This window comes from Dermacentor andersoni, chromosome 7, assembly GCF_023375885.2.
Source record: "Dermacentor andersoni chromosome 7, qqDerAnde1_hic_scaffold, whole genome shotgun sequence".
NCBI classification, from domain to species: domain Eukaryota; kingdom Metazoa; phylum Arthropoda; class Arachnida; order Ixodida; family Ixodidae; genus Dermacentor; species Dermacentor andersoni.
The window spans coordinates 69,211,319-69,230,616 of NC_092820.1; the positions used below are offsets into that span (position 1 = coordinate 69,211,319).

Here is a 19,298-nt window from a genome sequence, read left to right on the forward strand (position 1 = left end):
CGGACGCTCATAGCATCCATCCGATTAGCCGGCCGCTCTGTTTACAATGACTCGGTCGGGTGTGCGAGCTGCAACGATGTGCTTCTTTGATCGTGTGTTTTTGTGTTTGCTGTAACGAGATGTGACTTAGTTCGCGTGCGCATAAGTGCCATCGGCAGCGTGTGTCTCACTGCAAAGTCGCCATATGCGTGGCGCGCCAGCCGAATGTGGAACAACGATGTTCATGCCGTGGAGTGCGTTCCCTTTGTCGCTGGTTGCCGTGGAAAGTTGGTTGGACGTCGCAAAGAAGTAATGCGTATTGTTAGCGTGCCACTGCTCGTCCACTATGCACCGGCATGTATGCTGGGAGCAACATCGCAGCACGGCAACTTGGAGGGCGCTTTTCCACCGCATCATACCATTCAAAAGGTGAGTAACCGGTCTTGCTAACTACACACGTGTTGTGCGTGCTTCTCGTGTGGGCATAGGGTGCATTGCGAACGTAGGAAAGGGAACTCCCACGACAACAGTGAAACCTATGCCGATGCTTGCTGGGTATCAGAGTTTAGTTGCGCGAATTTATCGCCATAATGCGGAATTGAAAATCTTGATAAGCGTTTTCTTCTGATGAGAAAGATTACGTTCGGAAATAATCGTGTTCATCATGCGCGCTTGTGCGTGAGCTCCCGCTTTTCTGCTGAAGTCGCATGATAACGACTCATCTTCCTCTTGACCGATTCTTACTACAATGACGTTTCCTCGATTATAGATGATTCGACGTTGTAAATAATCTCTGCTTAGAAGGTTTTCGGTTTACGAGCAGTATTAGGGAAAAAATGTAAACAATCACAGCGTGCTACTGATACAGGTTTGTTTTCAAGGGGTGTTGCTATAACTTTGACGTAACTAAACAATACAGGAGAAAGTTGCTCGAAGTCATGAAAGAAACTCTAGAATTGTTATGTAAATAAACATTCATGTATTGCGCTGCTGCTTCTGCGTGTCAAATTTTGCTTTGTTGGAGGGGTCCCTGCTATCGTAACATTCGGCAATGACTTCGACTTTGTGCTCTGTTGCCACCCTGCACAAGTGCAGGCATTGTTTTCGGGGCTGTTTTTACATGCTCCTTGCATGTGTTCACGATGTGACAGTCTTATTGCACCACAGCCATAAGTTAACACAGAATTCTCTTTGTAGTGGTGAAGCCGTGACCCACAACAGTGTCCACATAACCCATGGCCATGGCTGCAGCAGCACGGCGTGTAATCTGGATGGACATGTCAGGTATGCTTTAAGTGTACGTGTTCACAAAAGTATGATCTCGGTATCATTATTGGATAAGTGTATCGACATATTACTTAATGCATCTTGGAATGTATGAGAACTTTGTCGGTAGCTGATGCAAATATTCTCTAATGACTGGCACATGGATGTCTTGGGGATGCATTAGGCTGCCCGTACACGAACACTCCTATGCTAATTTGCGTGCCAAGTAATTAGTGAGATTTTCTAATTCACGCTACCAATCCACTGGGACTACTGTCCTTTGTCGAGTGGAAACCGATATAGCTGAAGTAGTTCACAATACGTACACACGCCACAGCTTATCCACGTTGCACGTTTGTACAGCCAAGACAATTTCTGCTTACTGTAGTTACTGCTGCACCCAAAGGCCACACTGGTTCCTCAACAACTTTGTCTAAACCGAGATCACAAAAATTTTTCGCAGAACTAGCTATAACATCTCCAGATCGTTCTGCAGCAAGTGATCAGCGTGTATTTCTGTGGTTGATTGCCAAGTTTTGTTACTTTTCTGTCCTTTCTACCATGCGGGGTACACATGCACTCACTTCAAGACGACGACCCTCCACCTCAAGAACAGCCTCTCCTGAACGATAAGTAGCGAGATTAAATGAAAGGAAAATATCACATCCGTAACCAGAATGATACTGTGTTTTCCTTTTATTTAACCTCCTTCTGCATTTAAGGAAGCAGTCATATGCCGAATAAATGTCTTTGTTAAATTTCTTTCGTTTAGTAATGTCTAACATGCAGCATATGCACGGGCCCACGTACATTTTGTCAAAAGTGCTGCATCTTCGCTGGACATGCATACATGCATACAGGCTGTATATATCAAGCACTAAAGACAGTCACGCACAGGTAACATCTCTAAATAAGGTCTGACTGCCATTGGGACACATGAGAAAAGGTTACCACACGTGGTGGCCAATTTTGTTATAGGAGTGCTATGAGCGCCAGCCGTCTAATGTATAAGCTCATTAGAGATTCAGTAGGAAGACATCAGAAAGTCACAAGAAACTTCTTTGGAGCGTACGTTAGGAATACATTTCATGCTCACAGGAAAAACACTCATCAAGAATTCAACAGAAAGACGGTGGCGAATATGTTTAATAAGGACATTAGGAATACACAAGAAAATTCCAAAGAAACTCATCAGAAAGTCTGATGACTGTGATGTCAAAACTCATTACACTTTCATGTGAAATTCATCTCATATTTTCTTCAGGGTTGCACGCTGGCATGGTACGTTGCTGTCGATGACGAAGATAATGATGGTTTATCGGCAACCCCTTCGAAACTGTATGGTTACAGATAGCCACCTAGCGTGCTTGTGGTGACCAGGTCCACCTATGCGCAGCATGTAACTGCTATATGCAACTACTACATGTCGGGACACCAATCGGAATATAACGGAACTGCAATGCAAATTTTGCACTTATTAACGCTACGCGGTACGCATGTCACATTTCGTATCAGATCTCATAATACGATGATGATGACCTAATGGGCTACTCTTAGAAACTGGACGGAAAAAAACAGTCAAGTCTGCTTGCTTCAATTATTCAGCTATGTCACATGTTTTTCACTAGATGAATATTTATGCATCTCCAGATTATTTCCATTTATTAGGACTTTCCAATTTACCTTTCCAATCTACCGCTACCTGTAGAACTTCTACATGAAATGTCCCCTGCTGTAGTAATATGCACGTGCAATGCTGAGGGCGCATGCATACACGCTACGCGGCGTGCATTTCACATCGCGAGGCAAGTGGCACCATACGATCATAATGATGTAAATTTTTTATTGGCGTCCCCCTTGAAACGCTGTGGTGACATCGTCACCCAATCAGCTTGAGTTAATCAGGTGCATAATGTATTTTCTAGCATTCTTGAAAAATCTCCTTAAAATTACTTTACTTTCTGAATTCTAAGTCAACTGCCTTGCACCGCTGCCTGTGCATCTGCTGCATGGCATTTTACCTACTGTAATATTATTCAGCTGCCCTGCAAAATGTCCACCCATCGACGCTAAGCGGCGCGCATGTATCGTCACGTGTCTCTTCGCGCGCTAGGACGCACTTATGGAACATTTTTTTCCGTGGAACGCTCGCAAGCGCTGCTCCCATCTAATACAGAAAAAGAAGGTGACGTGGATCAGTGGTAGATGAGCTGACTCCCCACGCAGCCGACCCGGGTTCGCTCCCAGCGGGAACTGGGGGTTCTTTTTTCTATTTCCCGGTGATAGCTGCTACGAACATCGGCTGCGGCGGCGGCGGACAGCATCGCCAACCGAAATGGCTATTGGAATTAGCCCATTACAGCTTCCTGTGTCAGATAACAGGACTTTACCTGTTGTTTGACAGAGCAAGCTGTAATGGGCTGATACAGATATAAAAGGGCATGCTATATATATATATATATATATATATATATATATATATATATATATATAGTCGAAGACAGCAGGAGACTAGGTGGCGCGATGAAATTAGGAAATAGCGGGCGCTAAGTGGAATTGGTGGGCACAGGCCAGGGGTAATTGGAGCTGACAGGGAGAAGCTTTCATCCTGCAGTGGACATTCCCCTGTACGCGCGCAGTGAAAAATTCAAATGTAGTTTTTTTCCCCCGATACATTGCATTGTGGAATCAGCTTCCCCCTAACATACGAAAACTGACACCTGATAATTTTGTTATAGCAATCACTGCTTCATGCCCATGATTCCTACGACCATGTATAATATACCATGTTTATATGCATATATTTATGTATGGAGAGCATTTTTTTCTTTTTCATATTTTGTTCACTGGTGGTATGCTGTGTGCCTTTTACTTTTGACTTGTGTTCCACCTTTTGCTGTGTGTGTGGCACCCTAAATTTTGTACCCCACTCCTGCGATAACCCTGTTAGGGTTGTAGTATGCATAAATAAATAAAGAATAAAAATAATCTAGGGTGCTGTTGCGGCTGCTGATATATATATATATATATATATATATATATATATATATATATATATATATATATATATATATATATATATATATATATATCGTCACGTCGGACTTTCAGAAAAGCTCCTTTCGCGATACACAGGGCCCTACCGCGTGCTGCGCCAGGTGACGTCTGTGACATACGAAATTGCTCCTGTGAGCTCAACCTCATCATCTACTCTGGCATCTAGTGATGTCGTGCGCGTCAGTAGGCTCAAGACCTACTACACTGCTTCAGAGTCCGGCCTTTAGTCCCTCCGGGACGGCGCTTTTGCCGCCGGGGGTAGTGCTACGGGATAGTATTTCCAATGACGAAGAGCTGAGCAGTAAGAAGACGACGACGACGATTGGAAGCTAGCGCAGGCTGTTGCCTCTTGGCCAACTGCGGCGTATTGCCTTGTAAATAAACCTGTACATAGCTTTTCGTCGGTGTCTTCCTACGTAACAATATATATATATATAATTGAATAAACGAAGGGGCACACTTAAAAAAATTGCATGTTTAATGGTTTTACCTTTCGGCCGTGGCACGCCCTTCGTCAGAAATGCTTTATTCTGATGAAGGCCGTGCCACGACTGAAACGTAAAACCATTAAACATTCAACTTTTGTAAGTGTGCCCCTTCGTTTCTTCAACTGCCAATGGACCGGACCTACAAAACTATATATATATGTATATGAATGAGCAGAAAGGAAACAGAGCAGCCAGAAGTTTATTAGTTATTCATAAGAAGCCCACAAACCAAAACACCAGAGACAGCATAGGCGACGTGTGCTTAATTAATTAGTTAAAGAGAAGATTGTTTGAAATGAAAATGATTGAAAACGAAAACAACTGGCCTTAGGTGGAACACGAACTCACGTCTTCGCATTATGGGTTCGATGTTCTTACTAATTGCGCTACCGTGGTGCAACTTTCGTGTCCACTTTCTGGCGTATATATATGTTGATCTACAAGAAATAACTCTGGGAGTGTTCGCTAGTGCCACCACTCACAAGCCTTGGCGGCGTATGTGGAACATCCTTTCTCCTGCAGGGTACGTGAACTTTTTAAATGCAGGCAACTGGTCAGTAGACTCACGCAAGTCACCTGAAGGCATCAATGCTGCCGCGTTTGAAACCGTCCCTATGTAATGAACCAGAAGAAAGGAGAGATTAGGGCCCAATGTGCATTACATAAGAAGCCAACAAACAAAGATACCATGCTTCCTTCATTCCTTCATTTCTTTTTTTCATTCCTTCATTCTCCTTCATTTCTTTCCTTCATTTCTGTCGCTGTAATATATAAGGGTGCAACTTCGAGTATCCCTGGAGCTTCGTTCAGGTCGCCGCTTGGTCCACCTTTCCTCCGCCACAGCCCGAGAATAGCCACCGTGAGCCTCCTACGCCACTGTCTCTGCCCAACCGGCTGTTACCTTACAAGGTAGCTGTTAAACCTCAACGCTTTATTCAGCAGGACCACGCGCTCAAGCGCAGGACGCTGGCCATGGTGATGAATATATGAAGATGACGATGTTGAAAAGGGAAGGTATTTCAGACTATATATATATATATATATATATATATATATATAGTGGGAAGAAATTCGCATGTAGCCCTACAACTCTTTGTCTCAAGGCATCACAAGATAGACGTACGCAACGCTATGTATTATCTATAAATAAGTAAACTTACCGTTTGCGTATACTGCGTCAAACACGGTGCGGGGTCAATTGTATCTCGGTTTCTTCTGTAGGAATTGCGACGATTCTCTGGATGTCTCATTTTCCCTTAAAAACCTCTCCGCCGTGCGAGTTTTCGCCGAACTATTACGCCAGACTATTGTCTTTGCTTCGAGTTATTAAGAAATTCGACTTCGCCCTGCAATCTGCTAGCCGCCTCGTTAGCTCAGATGGTAAAGCGTCTGCCCTGGAAAGGTGGTTGTCCCAGGTTCGTGTCGCGGACCAGGACAAATTTATCTACGACTGCCAGGCTTTTCTTTGGAGGAACCCGTTTGGGTTTCCTTTGCCGCAGTTGCTGCAGTTGGGTGGATGTCTCATTTTGCCTTAATTATTGTATCTTACCGCATTGAACATTTCGGAGAAGTAAGCTTCTTTTGCTCTTGAGGAAGTTGCGGGATGTTGGTGTTCTCCGTCCTCAAAAAGGGATACTTCAAGATGCCATTGCTGATGTTGGCATGACACGAAACCTAGAAATAAGATCAAGCTAATTCAGCTTTCCCGCATTCTCAGATTTATAGCATACTTGTCATGCTTTCTCTTATCGATAACATTCGTTAGGCGTATTTTGCTTTTAGGACTACGAGTCTTTATATTGAACGCAGCCTTATTCAAGGACGTCAGCGCGACCTGGGGAGGGTATTTTTTAAGGATTGACGCACATGTTACGTTACACAAGCTGCTGAAAGGCAATATACGTGCAAGCTACTGCTGTTCGAATTAATAATTTGCGGAACTGAACAAAGACGTAGTTTGAAAGGTATGCAACAACAGAATGTGCCATAGGTACCACATCCAAGTCCAAATCGGTAAATTGAACAACTGCCACATGCTATAGACTGCAAGCATACGCAACAATGGCGCTGCTGTGACTACAAGTGCGGGGCATAAAAAGACACAATCACACGTAAGTGCTACTGCGTCGGACATCAATGGCTGCGCCAACCACAAATACATTTTCTATTTCTACGTAGGATAAAATTCGTATACACAGAAACCGCTTAGACAGAATCGCCGCTTTAAAGGAATAACAGTTTCGAAATTGGTGGTTTTTTATGTGGGCAAGGGAAAAAATATGTTTTCTTTATTTGGAAACTACATATTGGCATACTCTCTGTAAAAAAAACCACGGAAGCAAGCTTTGAAGGCATTTTTTTTTTCAAATAACCTATCCGACACATTTTTGTGACTTCGCTATTCTGGGCACAAAGATATCCTTAATAAGCGGGGTAGACTGAAGCAGCCAAGCATTTGATATACTTTTATTGGATCGCCTGTGCAGACTTGGACAACTACGCGAAAACTCCATGGACGACATCGAGAACCAAAATAAGGATCACCAAAATTACAAGTCTTGCAGCACGCCGTTCAATAATTTTGGCGCCCCATGCACCACGGCGCGTATTGGGCCACCTAACTATGTTTTTATTTTTAAACGTCGCTATGAACTTTCCGAAGCCGAAAGTAGTAGAGCGTAGTTAATACAGTAGATGTTGACCGCGCCCAAACCACGAAACAATCAATCTGCGAAATTACCGCTTATGTTTAACACTTCTAACAGTGTTAAGAACTATAAAGCAATGGTTCTGCATCTTTGCACATCTCAGCAAGCGCAACTCCGTGAAATCCACTTGGTGCAGTGTAGGTTTCAATATAGGGCACCGTATTCATTTGTAGATAACTAGAAAAGAAGCATAATATTTTCTTTAGCATGCCGTATGGTTAAGAATGATCTCGCCAAAAAGACCACACTGTTAGTTTGCCTCAGCTGTATCTTTTATTTGATTTACGAATCGTCATATTTCTAGAAGCCCTGAACACAGCTACTGCTGCTGCGAGCTCAGCTGATCTATTTTTAGCAGAATGCGTTGTTGGGCAAGTTGATTCATTGTATTTGAAAAGATTGGATGCGCTTTGTAGAAAATCACAAGGAAGACGACGGGACAGGCGCAAACTAACAACTGAGGTTTATTCGAGGGAAACACTTAAATATCAGTTGATTCTAACGCAGGCGCATCAGGGTATCAGCAGCAGATAAGAGGAGAAAAATCAAAATCAGAAAAAAACCAATGGCGTGGCTCAGCTAATCATATTTTCTTGGAAGCGTGCCTCCCTATTGTAAAGTATGATCGACGTGTCACTTTTGCATGCTTGTCCCTTATTTTTATATAATATGCATCTAGAAATTTTCGTGCTTTTTTGTTACTGCACTGGCGCAGGATCTTAACCTGGTCGAGCAGAGGCCATGCATTGCCAAATCATAAATGCACTTAACCTAACCTAACCTAACCTAACCTAACCTAACCTAACCTAACCGTAAGCTAACCAAAGCATATCCATAAGTGAAACCGCAAGCATAACCATACGCTAAATCATAAAGCATAACCATAAGCTAAACCGTAAGCATATCCATAAGGTAAACCATAAGCATATCCATAAGTTAAACCGTAATCATACCCATAGGCTAAATCATAATGCATAACCATAGGCTAAACCGTAAGCGCAACCATAGGCTAAATCATAAAGCATAACCATAAGCTAAACAATAAGCATCACCGAACCTTTTCGCTTCGAGATATCCATGCTTAATCTTAGCTAAGCCCCAGCCAATTTTTTTACCCGTATTTTGATAGAGCACAGTTTACTGGCTACAAATGATCAAGGGATGGCTGCAGGTACATAAACGGTAGAGCGATTGCACCAACATTTGTTTATGGTTGGAAACAAAACAGAGCTCGTAAACAAGTAACGAAAAAGCAAAACGAAAACATACGTTCGGGGTCACCATTTTTTGTTTTCCTCCTTTCTGTAAGCGCTGGGCTTTGTTTTACAACTTTCAACCACATCCAACTAGCGGAATTTGCATTTTTAAATATGCAGTGGTAATTGGGCTACCGACACCTTTCTGTCTACCCACAAAAAAGACAATGATCTTTTGTTCGCAATGAATTATTAGCAGAAAACGTTAGGGCAATAATATTTGGAGAAAAAAAAATGTTTCATGCGCAATGAAGAGTTTTTATCGTAGAGATCGTTTATGCACGATTGTATCGCAAACGGTAAAGCAGGTTGGAGAAAGCGGAAAGCGAGAACAAAGGTGTGATTGGTTGACCGACCACAAGTCATGTTGAAAGTATAAAAACAAACACTGAACCAAATGCTCAATGGTTTGCCCTTGTACACCTACATCCATAGTAACGTATCAAGCCTTGATCAGTATCAAATGATATATTAGCCATGCTTCAGTCGCTGGAAAGGCAATACGAACGCCCTTCCGATTTACCTGCGTGAATAATACGCCACATGCTTGAATGATAAAAAACCGCCCAAACGAGGAATACTTGCAAATAAACTTATCACTCGACATTTCATGCAGTTTAAGTGCTTTAAGGAAGTAGCAAAAATTAAGAGAAAAGGGAAGACGACAAGAAAGGTAGGATGCGTTGGAACCAGTGTCCTACCTGACCTTTCATCTTTCTTCTCTTAGTTTTTCCTATTTCTTTAAAGCACTGAAAATTAATATGTTGATATATTCCAACTAGCCCAGGTACCCGGTTCATCTACTCCGGTTCAGATAAAATCGTAATTTTACTATTTTATTGCTACGCGGCCTGCATAAAGTGTCATTTGACCAATTCATCTGAGAAATTATACTTTAACCAGTTACAACAATACCATACTTTTGAGGATCTTAAACGGTTATTGCCCGCATTCCGGCCCATGGGACTTTAAAAGTGCACTATCGTAGCGTTAGAAGTAATAAAGCTCACTTGTTAAATCTTTAACAATGCAGTCACAATATGAAAAGAGGGTGAGTGCCACAAATATTTCAACTAGCCAAAAGATATTTGTTGGGCCTTAATGGGTTTTCATCGGAATAAATTTACTCTGTCCATTAATGTTATGTCAACCGAGAGTCCATGTACATATATAGCGGCTTAAGAAAATAAGTTCGCAAATCAATACCATACAATACAATAAAAAATACACAATAATTAGGGTATTTCTGGAGGATTTCTGCGATCACGTACGTAAATTATTACAATAATCGCGTTAGTGACTAGAAAAATACCAATTCAGGGTTATTGTACATTCTAAACAAACCTCCTAACGATGAAAGGCAGGGTACTTTACACCCACAATAAGAGGAATTCATAAGCTCCACCAGACATGCAAGGCGCTTACACCCTTAATAAGTACAGCTTAATAAACCTGGGCAAGTGACTCCCAGAAAACCCGAAATTTATGGTTGCAGTGCCCATCTATGACGTCCTTAGCATAATGTCTAGGGTGACATACCGGACCGCTTACTCGTCACAGTTAGGCGAGCGTGAATAGAACGTGGAACAAATGCACCTATCTCTTCAAACGTTTTTGCACCTCTTTAGTTTTATTTATTTGCCGCGCCCTAGCCCTTTGCGGTGGCTCAGTGGGATAAAGTGTGGCGCTCTTGAGCTCGAGGTTGCGGTTTCGATTCCCGGTAACGGCAGCCACATTTTTGTAATTGCAGCGTGCACGTGTACTTGAGCACTGCTTAAAAAAAAGCCCTGATGGTCAAAAAGTTTGCAGAGGCTTCCACTATGGCGGCATAAGCTGACTTTCCAATTTGGGGACGCTGAGGTGCAAGCAGTACTCTTTATCGGCGCAATGCCTGCATAAGCGCACCAGCTATTTCAGTTTCTGAGCCAACAAGTTACCATTTGCTGGGTGTTTGAACTGTGAGGGGCGTTACCGCTGCCGGGGCACTCTGCTACCAAAGCCAAACAGCAAGCAATCTGAAGTCTGCGTGTGCTAAATGCCTACATTTTACACACAGGTGATCTATTGTAGAAAAACTATACTGTATGGGTCGTTTTTATGCTTTTTTTTTCAGAATAACACCTTCAGATATAGTACGTAAAAATAACACGTTAATATCCATTGCCAAGCTTCAAATAATTGATTTTATGTGGTGCGGAAAACAGGTGCTTTCAAAAGCGGCTACTTTGCCTGCAAAATTATTTGCATAATAAAGTGTGCTCTAGCGATGCTCGAATAGTCATATCCTAAAATCGACTCTAATAAAGGTGTCCCGAGAAAACAGCGTCCAAATATCGTATGGAAAAGGAAATATTTTTAATTTTCGGCACTAGTCACAATGACACTAGTTACCGGTAGCAAAAGTTTAAAGCTTTCGTGATCTGGCAACGTCAAGAACTAAGAAAATTTTGCATTGAAAAATACAGGTAATAATGATCAAACATTCTAAATGCATGTTCTAAATATTTCTGAAAGGTAAAGGCGATCAGTCACGAAGTACATAGTTAGAGTAACTGTGAGTTATGTTAGGGAGATTAACTAGGAAAAAAACAGCGCCAACTAAGACAATAGCCAGCGGAAGACCGACATAGGACAAGCGCGAACTTAATCTATCTATATTCACTTAAAAAGAGGAAATATAAGAAAAATCACAGACCTGCGCACAAGGACCACAATGCATCATCATTCCAAACCGTTCAACATATGACTGTTGGCTTTTAAAGAGGGTAACAGAAGTATTACTAACACGGCTTTTCCTCTCTTCTTCATATGGAATGCGCCAAAAACCTCACGTGCCTTTGTATCTCTGCGCCTGCCAAGACTCTTTACCTCTCGGAACCGCAGTTAACACTTCTTGCAGTAGAGGTATTGTTACCGTGGCAAACGTTCTGGCGCCCGGCAGAACGTTCGCGGCAGAACACAGTGCAAGTTGCTTAATGTTGTGAAAGTTGGGCACCTCCCTGTTCTTTCGGTTACCGCACATGTTCAGCTGCGCGGTCACTTACGCATCTACCCGTTTGGTGCACATGTTTTCCCGCAGGTCTATGGTATTTCATATACCAAACCGACGCAGTACTTTACAAACTGCTTGCCAAGCTTTTTGCTGCAGCTGCTCCTCGAACCCTCGCTGCCGACGAGGGCGCAGAGCCGTGCTTGATTCCGAGGAGCCGAAAATACGACTGGGACGCCGTGTCTGTTCGCCACCTTTTTGGCATTGTGGGCGATCATATGTACATACGGAACTACTTCCGGCTTTGCAGCTTGTTTTTCTTGTGCGCACGGTTTCTTGACCATGGCAGCTTTGATTTTATGCAAGACTGCTTCTTCTATATGGTTTTCTGTCTCCCAATCATGATTGTCTTAGTTGGCGCTGTTCTTTTCCTAGTTCAAGTATGCACCGTCTAGCCCAAATGAATGTTGTGAATAATGTTAGGGACATTGAAGGTAAATTGCAAAGTGTGTGTATGATTTGGGGGGCTAAATGAAACTTCCTTGACTCTCGTTCTTAGCGAGTTTAGAGCATTTATACGAAACTCTTACAAAGTATTCCTGCTTCCCTGGTAGGAGGAAAACACAAAAATAAATATATTTAGAGCAAACGCAGGGACTCTGTAGATGATGCATACTGAACATCTGAAATGAGTAATCTAATTGTGTAGCTTGAAAATACGACATAATACTTGTAATTTTTCAAATTTTCGTGCTAGGCATGGTATTTAAGTTTTAAATATGCAGGAATGCTGTGAGGGATGAAGGGTAAAGGCTAAATCAGGGGAGGGTAATTGCAGTCTTTCTATAAAGTTATTAAAGCGCTTCAGAGCGCAATATTGCAGTTACACACAATGCTTTACAGAGGCGCAAAGCAACAACCTTAGAAATCAGTGTAAACGAGGGAAAGTATACCTGTGAAGGGGCGAGGCTTGCAGGCTTGTGGCCTAATAATAGGTCTTGTAAACAATTCGTAAACTCCCATTCTTTTTCTGTATATTTTCATGCGTTACCCAAGGTTCCCATTTGGTCTCCCGTGTCTCCTCGGTGAAAGGCACCTGGTTTATATTCGGCTTAAATAAAGGTCATGTTACCAATAACATGTAGGAGAAGTTCACCGTGTGGGGTGATGGTGCCGTTTGTAATAAATTAAGTGGTAATGTGCATGGGAACTCCATAAGTGTGCTTCAGGAGCTCTGCAACACTTAGCCTGCTGCACTGGCATAACTACCAATTCCATGTAGATCCAATTTAGCGAATGCTCGAAGGGGAGGGGGCAGGAATTGCTAGGAAGACCGGAGTAATGTTAAATGCTTATGGAAAGAATGCAGCCACAGCAACAAACAATCCTTCAGCAAGTGCTCAAAATCAAGAAAGGGGCTGACAGATGGAATAACACACTGCGGTATAAAGTTTATAAACAGGGATAAGGTGCCTCAGAAAGGCTCGCCAACGTTTCGATAGGAGGACCTATCTTCGTCAAAGGCGGCCTCGTCATCCTCGGCTTGTAAGTTTTAAAGGGTTAGTGCAGTGACGTTACGTGCGGGTGTTGTCGCTGGCGGCTGGTTTCAAAGGGGTAGACTTCAGAGGTAATGAGCGCTGTCGTCCGACGTCTGTGAGGTTCGTTCCCTAGACGAGGGGACAAGAGCGGAAAATTGGGAACGCGGGGAAAATAGAAAAGAAAGAGCAGCAGAAAATAACTAGCGCGACCCCATGACGAAAAAAAAGGAGAGAAAAAACAAGAAAGAAAACGAATTAAAAACGTGGACATGGGAGGGCGTTGGGGAGGCGAGAGACAAATGAGCATTCAGGGATGTCGTTGGCGGCATGTTGTTGTGGCATTAGAAGCGCCGGTCAAACTCTCAGTGCGCGAGTAAGACAAAAGACAAAAAATGGCCAGGCTTAGCTTGGTTAAGCCAAGAATGCGTTGCATATTGTGTTGGGGCGCAGCTTTTCCTCCGGCTGTCGTGACGTCACGTCACGCGGTTGCGTCACGTGGTTGCGCTGGTGGCTGCCCGGCCGCGCCCAAGGGCTGAACTGAGTGATTGCAATATGCAACGCATAAAACTCTAGTGTAGGGGTATGAGCCACTATGGTGGCTCATACCCCTACACTAGAGTTTGCATATACCCCTACACTAGAGTGTTGCATATTGCAATCACTCAGTTCAAGTGATTGCAATATGCAACGCATAAAAAAAACATGAATTGAAAGAGTGACTTGAGCAGCATAGCAGCAATCCGTCGATTAATCTTGAATTAATTAAGATGGCGACGAGGAATCTGCGGTGCAATGTATGGGTAACTGAAAGGCAGTGGCATGGTCTTTCAAGGAACATCGTCGCAGTCGCTCAACGTAGGTGGCGTTACGGCGGCATCCAGAATGGCGATATTCTGGGTTCAGGCGCCGAAAAAGGCATATTGACTTCGGAATGGGTTGGTGAGGGTGTTTCGAAAAATAAATATAAAGAAACGGAAAAGAGAGGGGGGGAACCGAAACCGGAATAATAAATAGGAGGGTGACGTGCGCAGAAGTGGGCGGGGGCAAGTGTACATGGCAGTAGGGGGTCGTACAGTTGATATAAACGTAAAAACCTGAAAGAGTATATTAATATGAGTAGAAGGTAGGAAAAGCCTTCGATATGGAAGAGTAGATGAGGTTAAGAATTAAGGTTAACTGGTGGCATAATGTGTTTTGTCTTACTTGATGATATGAGAATTTAAGATTTAAGTTACCGCTTTTAGAGTTTCTAAGCTGCCACGTGCCAAATTAATTCCCGTCGGGTGTAAGCAAATAAACTTCTGTATGAGGTATGATTCCGTATATTTCCTTTCGCGAGGGGAACGGAAATTTGTTTGTAGTATATAGAGCCTTGCTTTGTCAAATATATGACCATGTTCATTAAAGTGGCTGGCTACTGCTTTAGGTAAATTGTGTTTTTGTCCGCGCGGTGACCGTTCAGTCTTGTATTAATTTGTTGTCCAGTCTCACCTATGTAATGTTTGCTACAAGCGGCGCATTCTAGACCGTGGACTACGTTGCTTGATGTGCAGGTGAAAGCCGAAGTTACCTTGTGTGCGTAATTCGACGCTGTACTTTTTACTGTAGTAGTGGATTGAATATGTTTGCATGTAGAGCACCTGGGGCGGCCATGGGGACTGGGTCCCAACTTTCTCTTTGTCTTAAGTTTGGCGCGCACAAGAACTTCTTCAAATTAGTGTTGCGTCTGTAGGCTACTCTGGGAGGGTCGGGAAAAATCTTATTAAGTTTGTAGTTGCTGGTGAGAATTGGGTAGTATTTACTGAGGATCTTATTCACGTTTGGGAGTGCGTTCCAGAATTTAGTAGTAAGAAGACGCGTTCTTGTGCTTGTGATCCTCTGGTGGGGCTTGAGGACCTTGGCTCGATCAAGTTTGGTTGCAGCGGTGTAGGCTGTTTGAAGGTCATTCTTTGGGTGGTTCCTGTTTGATAGGGTTTCTTTAGGGTGATCGAGTCTATCTATGTAGTCTTGGTTTTCAACGCAAATGCGACGTAGTCGTGTGGCTGGGCCTTTAAAGATGCCTTGTTTGCAATGTCTGGGATGGTGGCTGGTATATTCTAGGTACTGTTGTTTGTAGAATGGTTTCCTATACAGCGTTGTTTTAGCTCGTAACTTTCACGCGGTCCTTATGAGCTAGGTTTCTTATTGTCCAGGAAAGTACTGTTCTGTACACAGAGTTTATGTTTGTTAGAAATAGTATCAATCTTCTTTGCAATAGCTCGCACGTTTTAATCCTTTCTGGCTGCCTAATTATGTGTATTACAATTCGTGATTGAACCATCACCCTCGCGGTATTTTTATTCGTTTGGCGAGGTTTGCCGATGTTTGCCGAATGAACTTGGTGAAATAAACTAGGTGTCCTTTTTTATATTTCCTCAAAATAAGGGTCATGGTATGAGCGTTATGCAAAGTTTAAAGTGGGTAATTAAATCACCGTCTTTGCAATAACTGACATGCAAGCACTCCATAGCGTTAGGCTGAGTGGGCAGAATTTGTCCCGCTTCTCTGTCGGAACTAGAACAGCCACGAGGATCAAATTATGCGAAAAATATATGAGCGGGCACAATTGATGCACTCTCTAGAAAAACGTTTTTCGTCATGCGTTTAAAATTGTAACACGGCAGCTATGAGGTATTCTTTCCAGTGTGCCCAGATAGCAGTAGGCTACAGCAAGCTTGTATTTGGCGGAAAGGGGATCCTGTTATATGAAATCTGTGAGAAAACTATATACTTATTCGCCTAACTACAAGCATAGACATAATTTATTGATAATTATAAAACTCTAATACAACCCAAACTTGAGTATGCTGCTTCAAACTGGCATCCAGGACAAATAAACCTAACGCCCTCACTGGAAATGGTTCAGAATAATTCGGCTGGTTTCATTCTTTCTAACTATAACACAATCGCGTGTATTAGTGCCATGAAATCTACTCTTAAGTTACCATCCTTCTCATCACGTTGCAAAATGATCCGTCTGTACTTTTTTCATTAGGTGTTTTATCACCCGCTTTTACGCAAAAAGCTTATTTCCCCGCCTCAGTATGTATCGCACAGACTAGATCACATTCAGAAGGTTGGCTTTCCACTATGCAAATCCAACGCTCTCTTTCAGTAATTTGTACTACGCACTTACAATGAGTGGAATCGCCTTCCCGCCTCGACGTCCGCCATCGCAGATCACCAATTATTCAAGAATGTCATAGGCAACGTTTTATGTCTAGGTGCCATTTGATGTTTCTTTTAGTATATATATATATATATATATATATATATATATAGTTAGTAACTCCAGTTCGTAGAATTTACCCGTTTTCCTTGTTAGAACTCCTCTCTATAATGCCGTAATGGCGCTGCAGGTATGCTTAATTCATAAATGAACAAGTAACAGACCCCCCCCCCCCCACTTTTCACCTTTAAGAGTTACACGAGGTTCTTTTTAGGTTTCGTTTACTGTCGTCGGTGAACGAAAGATGGCATATAGCGCACATTTGTTTAAAATTAGGGCCAGGTTAGGGTAATATGTATGTGAAATTCAAAGTGTGCCTCACTATTAAGCCTTCAACCTCATAATAAAGCATGCATGCAATCTGGAATATTTGTGTGTTTTTCAAACAATGGAGAATATATGGCGCTGCCCTGGGAAAACAAAGAACGCCCCCCAGATTAGCTTTAACGATAAGGGGGGAATTTGTGTCAACATTAGTGTGCTCTAAAGTATGTGCGAAAATGTTACTGCTTTTGTAAAAAGAATTCTTACCAAGTACTCGCAATCATTAAGCGTGGTCCCTATAACAAGCGGGTTAGTCATATTTGGGTAACCTTCTAAAGCATGCACTTGAAATACAGGCAAGTGAAACACTTAGTTCGACTGCGGGAAAGAAAACGCTTCCCTAGAAATTAGAATGTGATTTTGTCAGCTGTAGCTTTTTATCGTCCTTACCTATATACCATGAGAAGATGCAGATAGTCAGAAATGTAGGTAACTTGGACGAGGTAGAAATCCTTGAAGTCATGGCATGTACGGAGTAAAACAGGATATGATTGTTTAGCGTTCACGGGCGAGCAATTGTCTGGTGTAGTCCTTTTGGAGACACTGAAAATCCGTGCTCGATCATCGCGAATAGCATTTAATTCTCAAGTCCATCTGCTAGGTTTTCACAATATCTGTATTTTTACGGGGTGAGGGTGATGTCAGCCTCCCATAGACCCCATTGTCTAGAAATGCATTGTCGCTACACCTGTACATAGAGTCTGGATTTTCTTGCGCTGCATATTGACTGTATCCCGTAAGACTATAGTTAGCAAAAAGTATTTTATTAGTGGTAGCTATCGCTTCACCAAGTCAGAATAATTTCCATTGCCGCTGTACCACGAATTAATACGGGATACCAACGTCAGGGTAGGAGATGATGAAGCGTTATGACTTGTATGTGTAAGTGTTAGTGCCACAATTTAGTGGTTTGTTTTTACGCAAATCGCGAGTCTCAATTCATAATATGTAAAGATAGGCAAGTGTATATATGGCCTTCGGTCGCTAAGCGTAAGTTCAAGCACGTTTTCCCAATGAATGAGGCAATGTCATGTAACTTGTTTACTTCGATATCAGATCTCGTTAAATGACCAAACGTAGAATGTATTAACTAGACCTCAAATAAGGGTTGGTGATACCTATTGCGAACTAATAAAGCAGTGTTATATTCCTATTTTCTTTGGTGCGTTTAGCATTCACGCAGTTTCATTGGGCTATCTATGCGTCTTTCTTTGTATCTATCGATGTTTGTGTCTTACCGTTTTTCCCCTACCTATAGGTCAGTGTGTTCCCCATGGGCGAATGCGTAACGCATTAAACTGTTGCGCAAAGGTAACAAGGTTTATTACCTTGTTCCACTGACAACTCCACTGACAACTGAAGACCTCATTGACGGCCACGCTTCACAAACAGCACTGGGTAGAAACGCTGCCCCTAGTACTGAGGCTGCGAACAACAATCAAGGATAACCTCGCAGTCACCGCTGCCGAGATGCTCTATGGGTCAGAAATCCGCGTTCGAGGCCAGTTTTCGGCACCCACCAGGGCACTCCACCAGCGGCCGTGCAGCACTAATAGAGGCTACATTCCTGGCTCGACCAACTTCGACCTACTAACTCACTTATCGCCCACGGACAGCCTGTGTTTAGTTTCCCCACAATGAACACAACCACGCATGTCTTTCTTCGGCGCGACTCTATCAAGCCACCATTAAGACCTTCCTATAAAGGCTCCTTTCGTGTGGCTTCCCGTTCAGAGAAAATCTTGAAGATTGGCGTTCGCAGCAAAAAAGAGACATTGTTGCGCGAGCGCGTGACCATTAAATTTACTCTTCATTCCTTCCGCCGTTCATACCTAACCCTCGGGATTTTTTTTTTTTTTGGGGGGGGGGGGGTGAGGCCCCTTGTAGCGACCATTCGTCACTTTGTTGTCCCTGCCGAGGGTGACATTGCCCCTTGTTCCTGAACTGCAGTTTTCCTCGACATGCGGGGTGTTGCTCGCTGCTCTTTATTGGAAGCGAAGCGGCTACCTGACGGGGGCGCCACCACTGTCACTCGGCAAACCTGCTTCTACTTTTATATAGGGTCACTCCACGCTCCGTTCTCAAGCTGTCAAAACGTGTGCTCTTTGCCTCTGTCAAATCAGCAGCCATCGCTTCCAGAAATGTTCTATTTCGGGCTTCCTGTGCACCTATAAATTCATTAACTCAATCTCGCCCCCGTGGTCTTCAAGAACGCCTTATGGCTTAGATAACAAACCACAGCCTAACAAAAAAAAAATAAGTTGCTTTAGAGCGTCCGCCTCAGTGGGATTCGAATACAATAATGACAAAGCCCTGGGATTTACCAAAGCTTCCGTTCTAGCTTGGAAAGTTACAAGCTCATGTAATTCCAAACACTATTTGCGCAATATTTTTTTTGAAGATACTGCTTTGCAATTCTAATTAC

The 19,298-nt window shown here is 42.9% G+C and overlaps 1 protein-coding gene across 1 annotated transcript in view; it reads right to left on the reverse strand.

The window, feature by feature from the left end:
- The window catches only part of LOC126534339 (uncharacterized), a 72,214-nt gene extending 54,806 nt beyond the window's left edge, over positions 1 to 17,408 (reverse strand). Inside the window, exons 1-2 of the mRNA XM_050181621.3 lie at positions 17,264 to 17,408; positions 6,340 to 6,464 (exon numbers count right to left, since the gene is read on the reverse strand). Of these exons, the coding sequence (XP_050037578.2) occupies positions 6,340 to 6,464; positions 17,264 to 17,336 (198 nt within the window). The 5' untranslated portion in view covers positions 17,337 to 17,408. The remainder of the gene's footprint in view (positions 1 to 6,339; positions 6,465 to 17,263) is intronic.
- Positions 17,409 to 19,298: the final 1,890 nt, after the last annotated feature.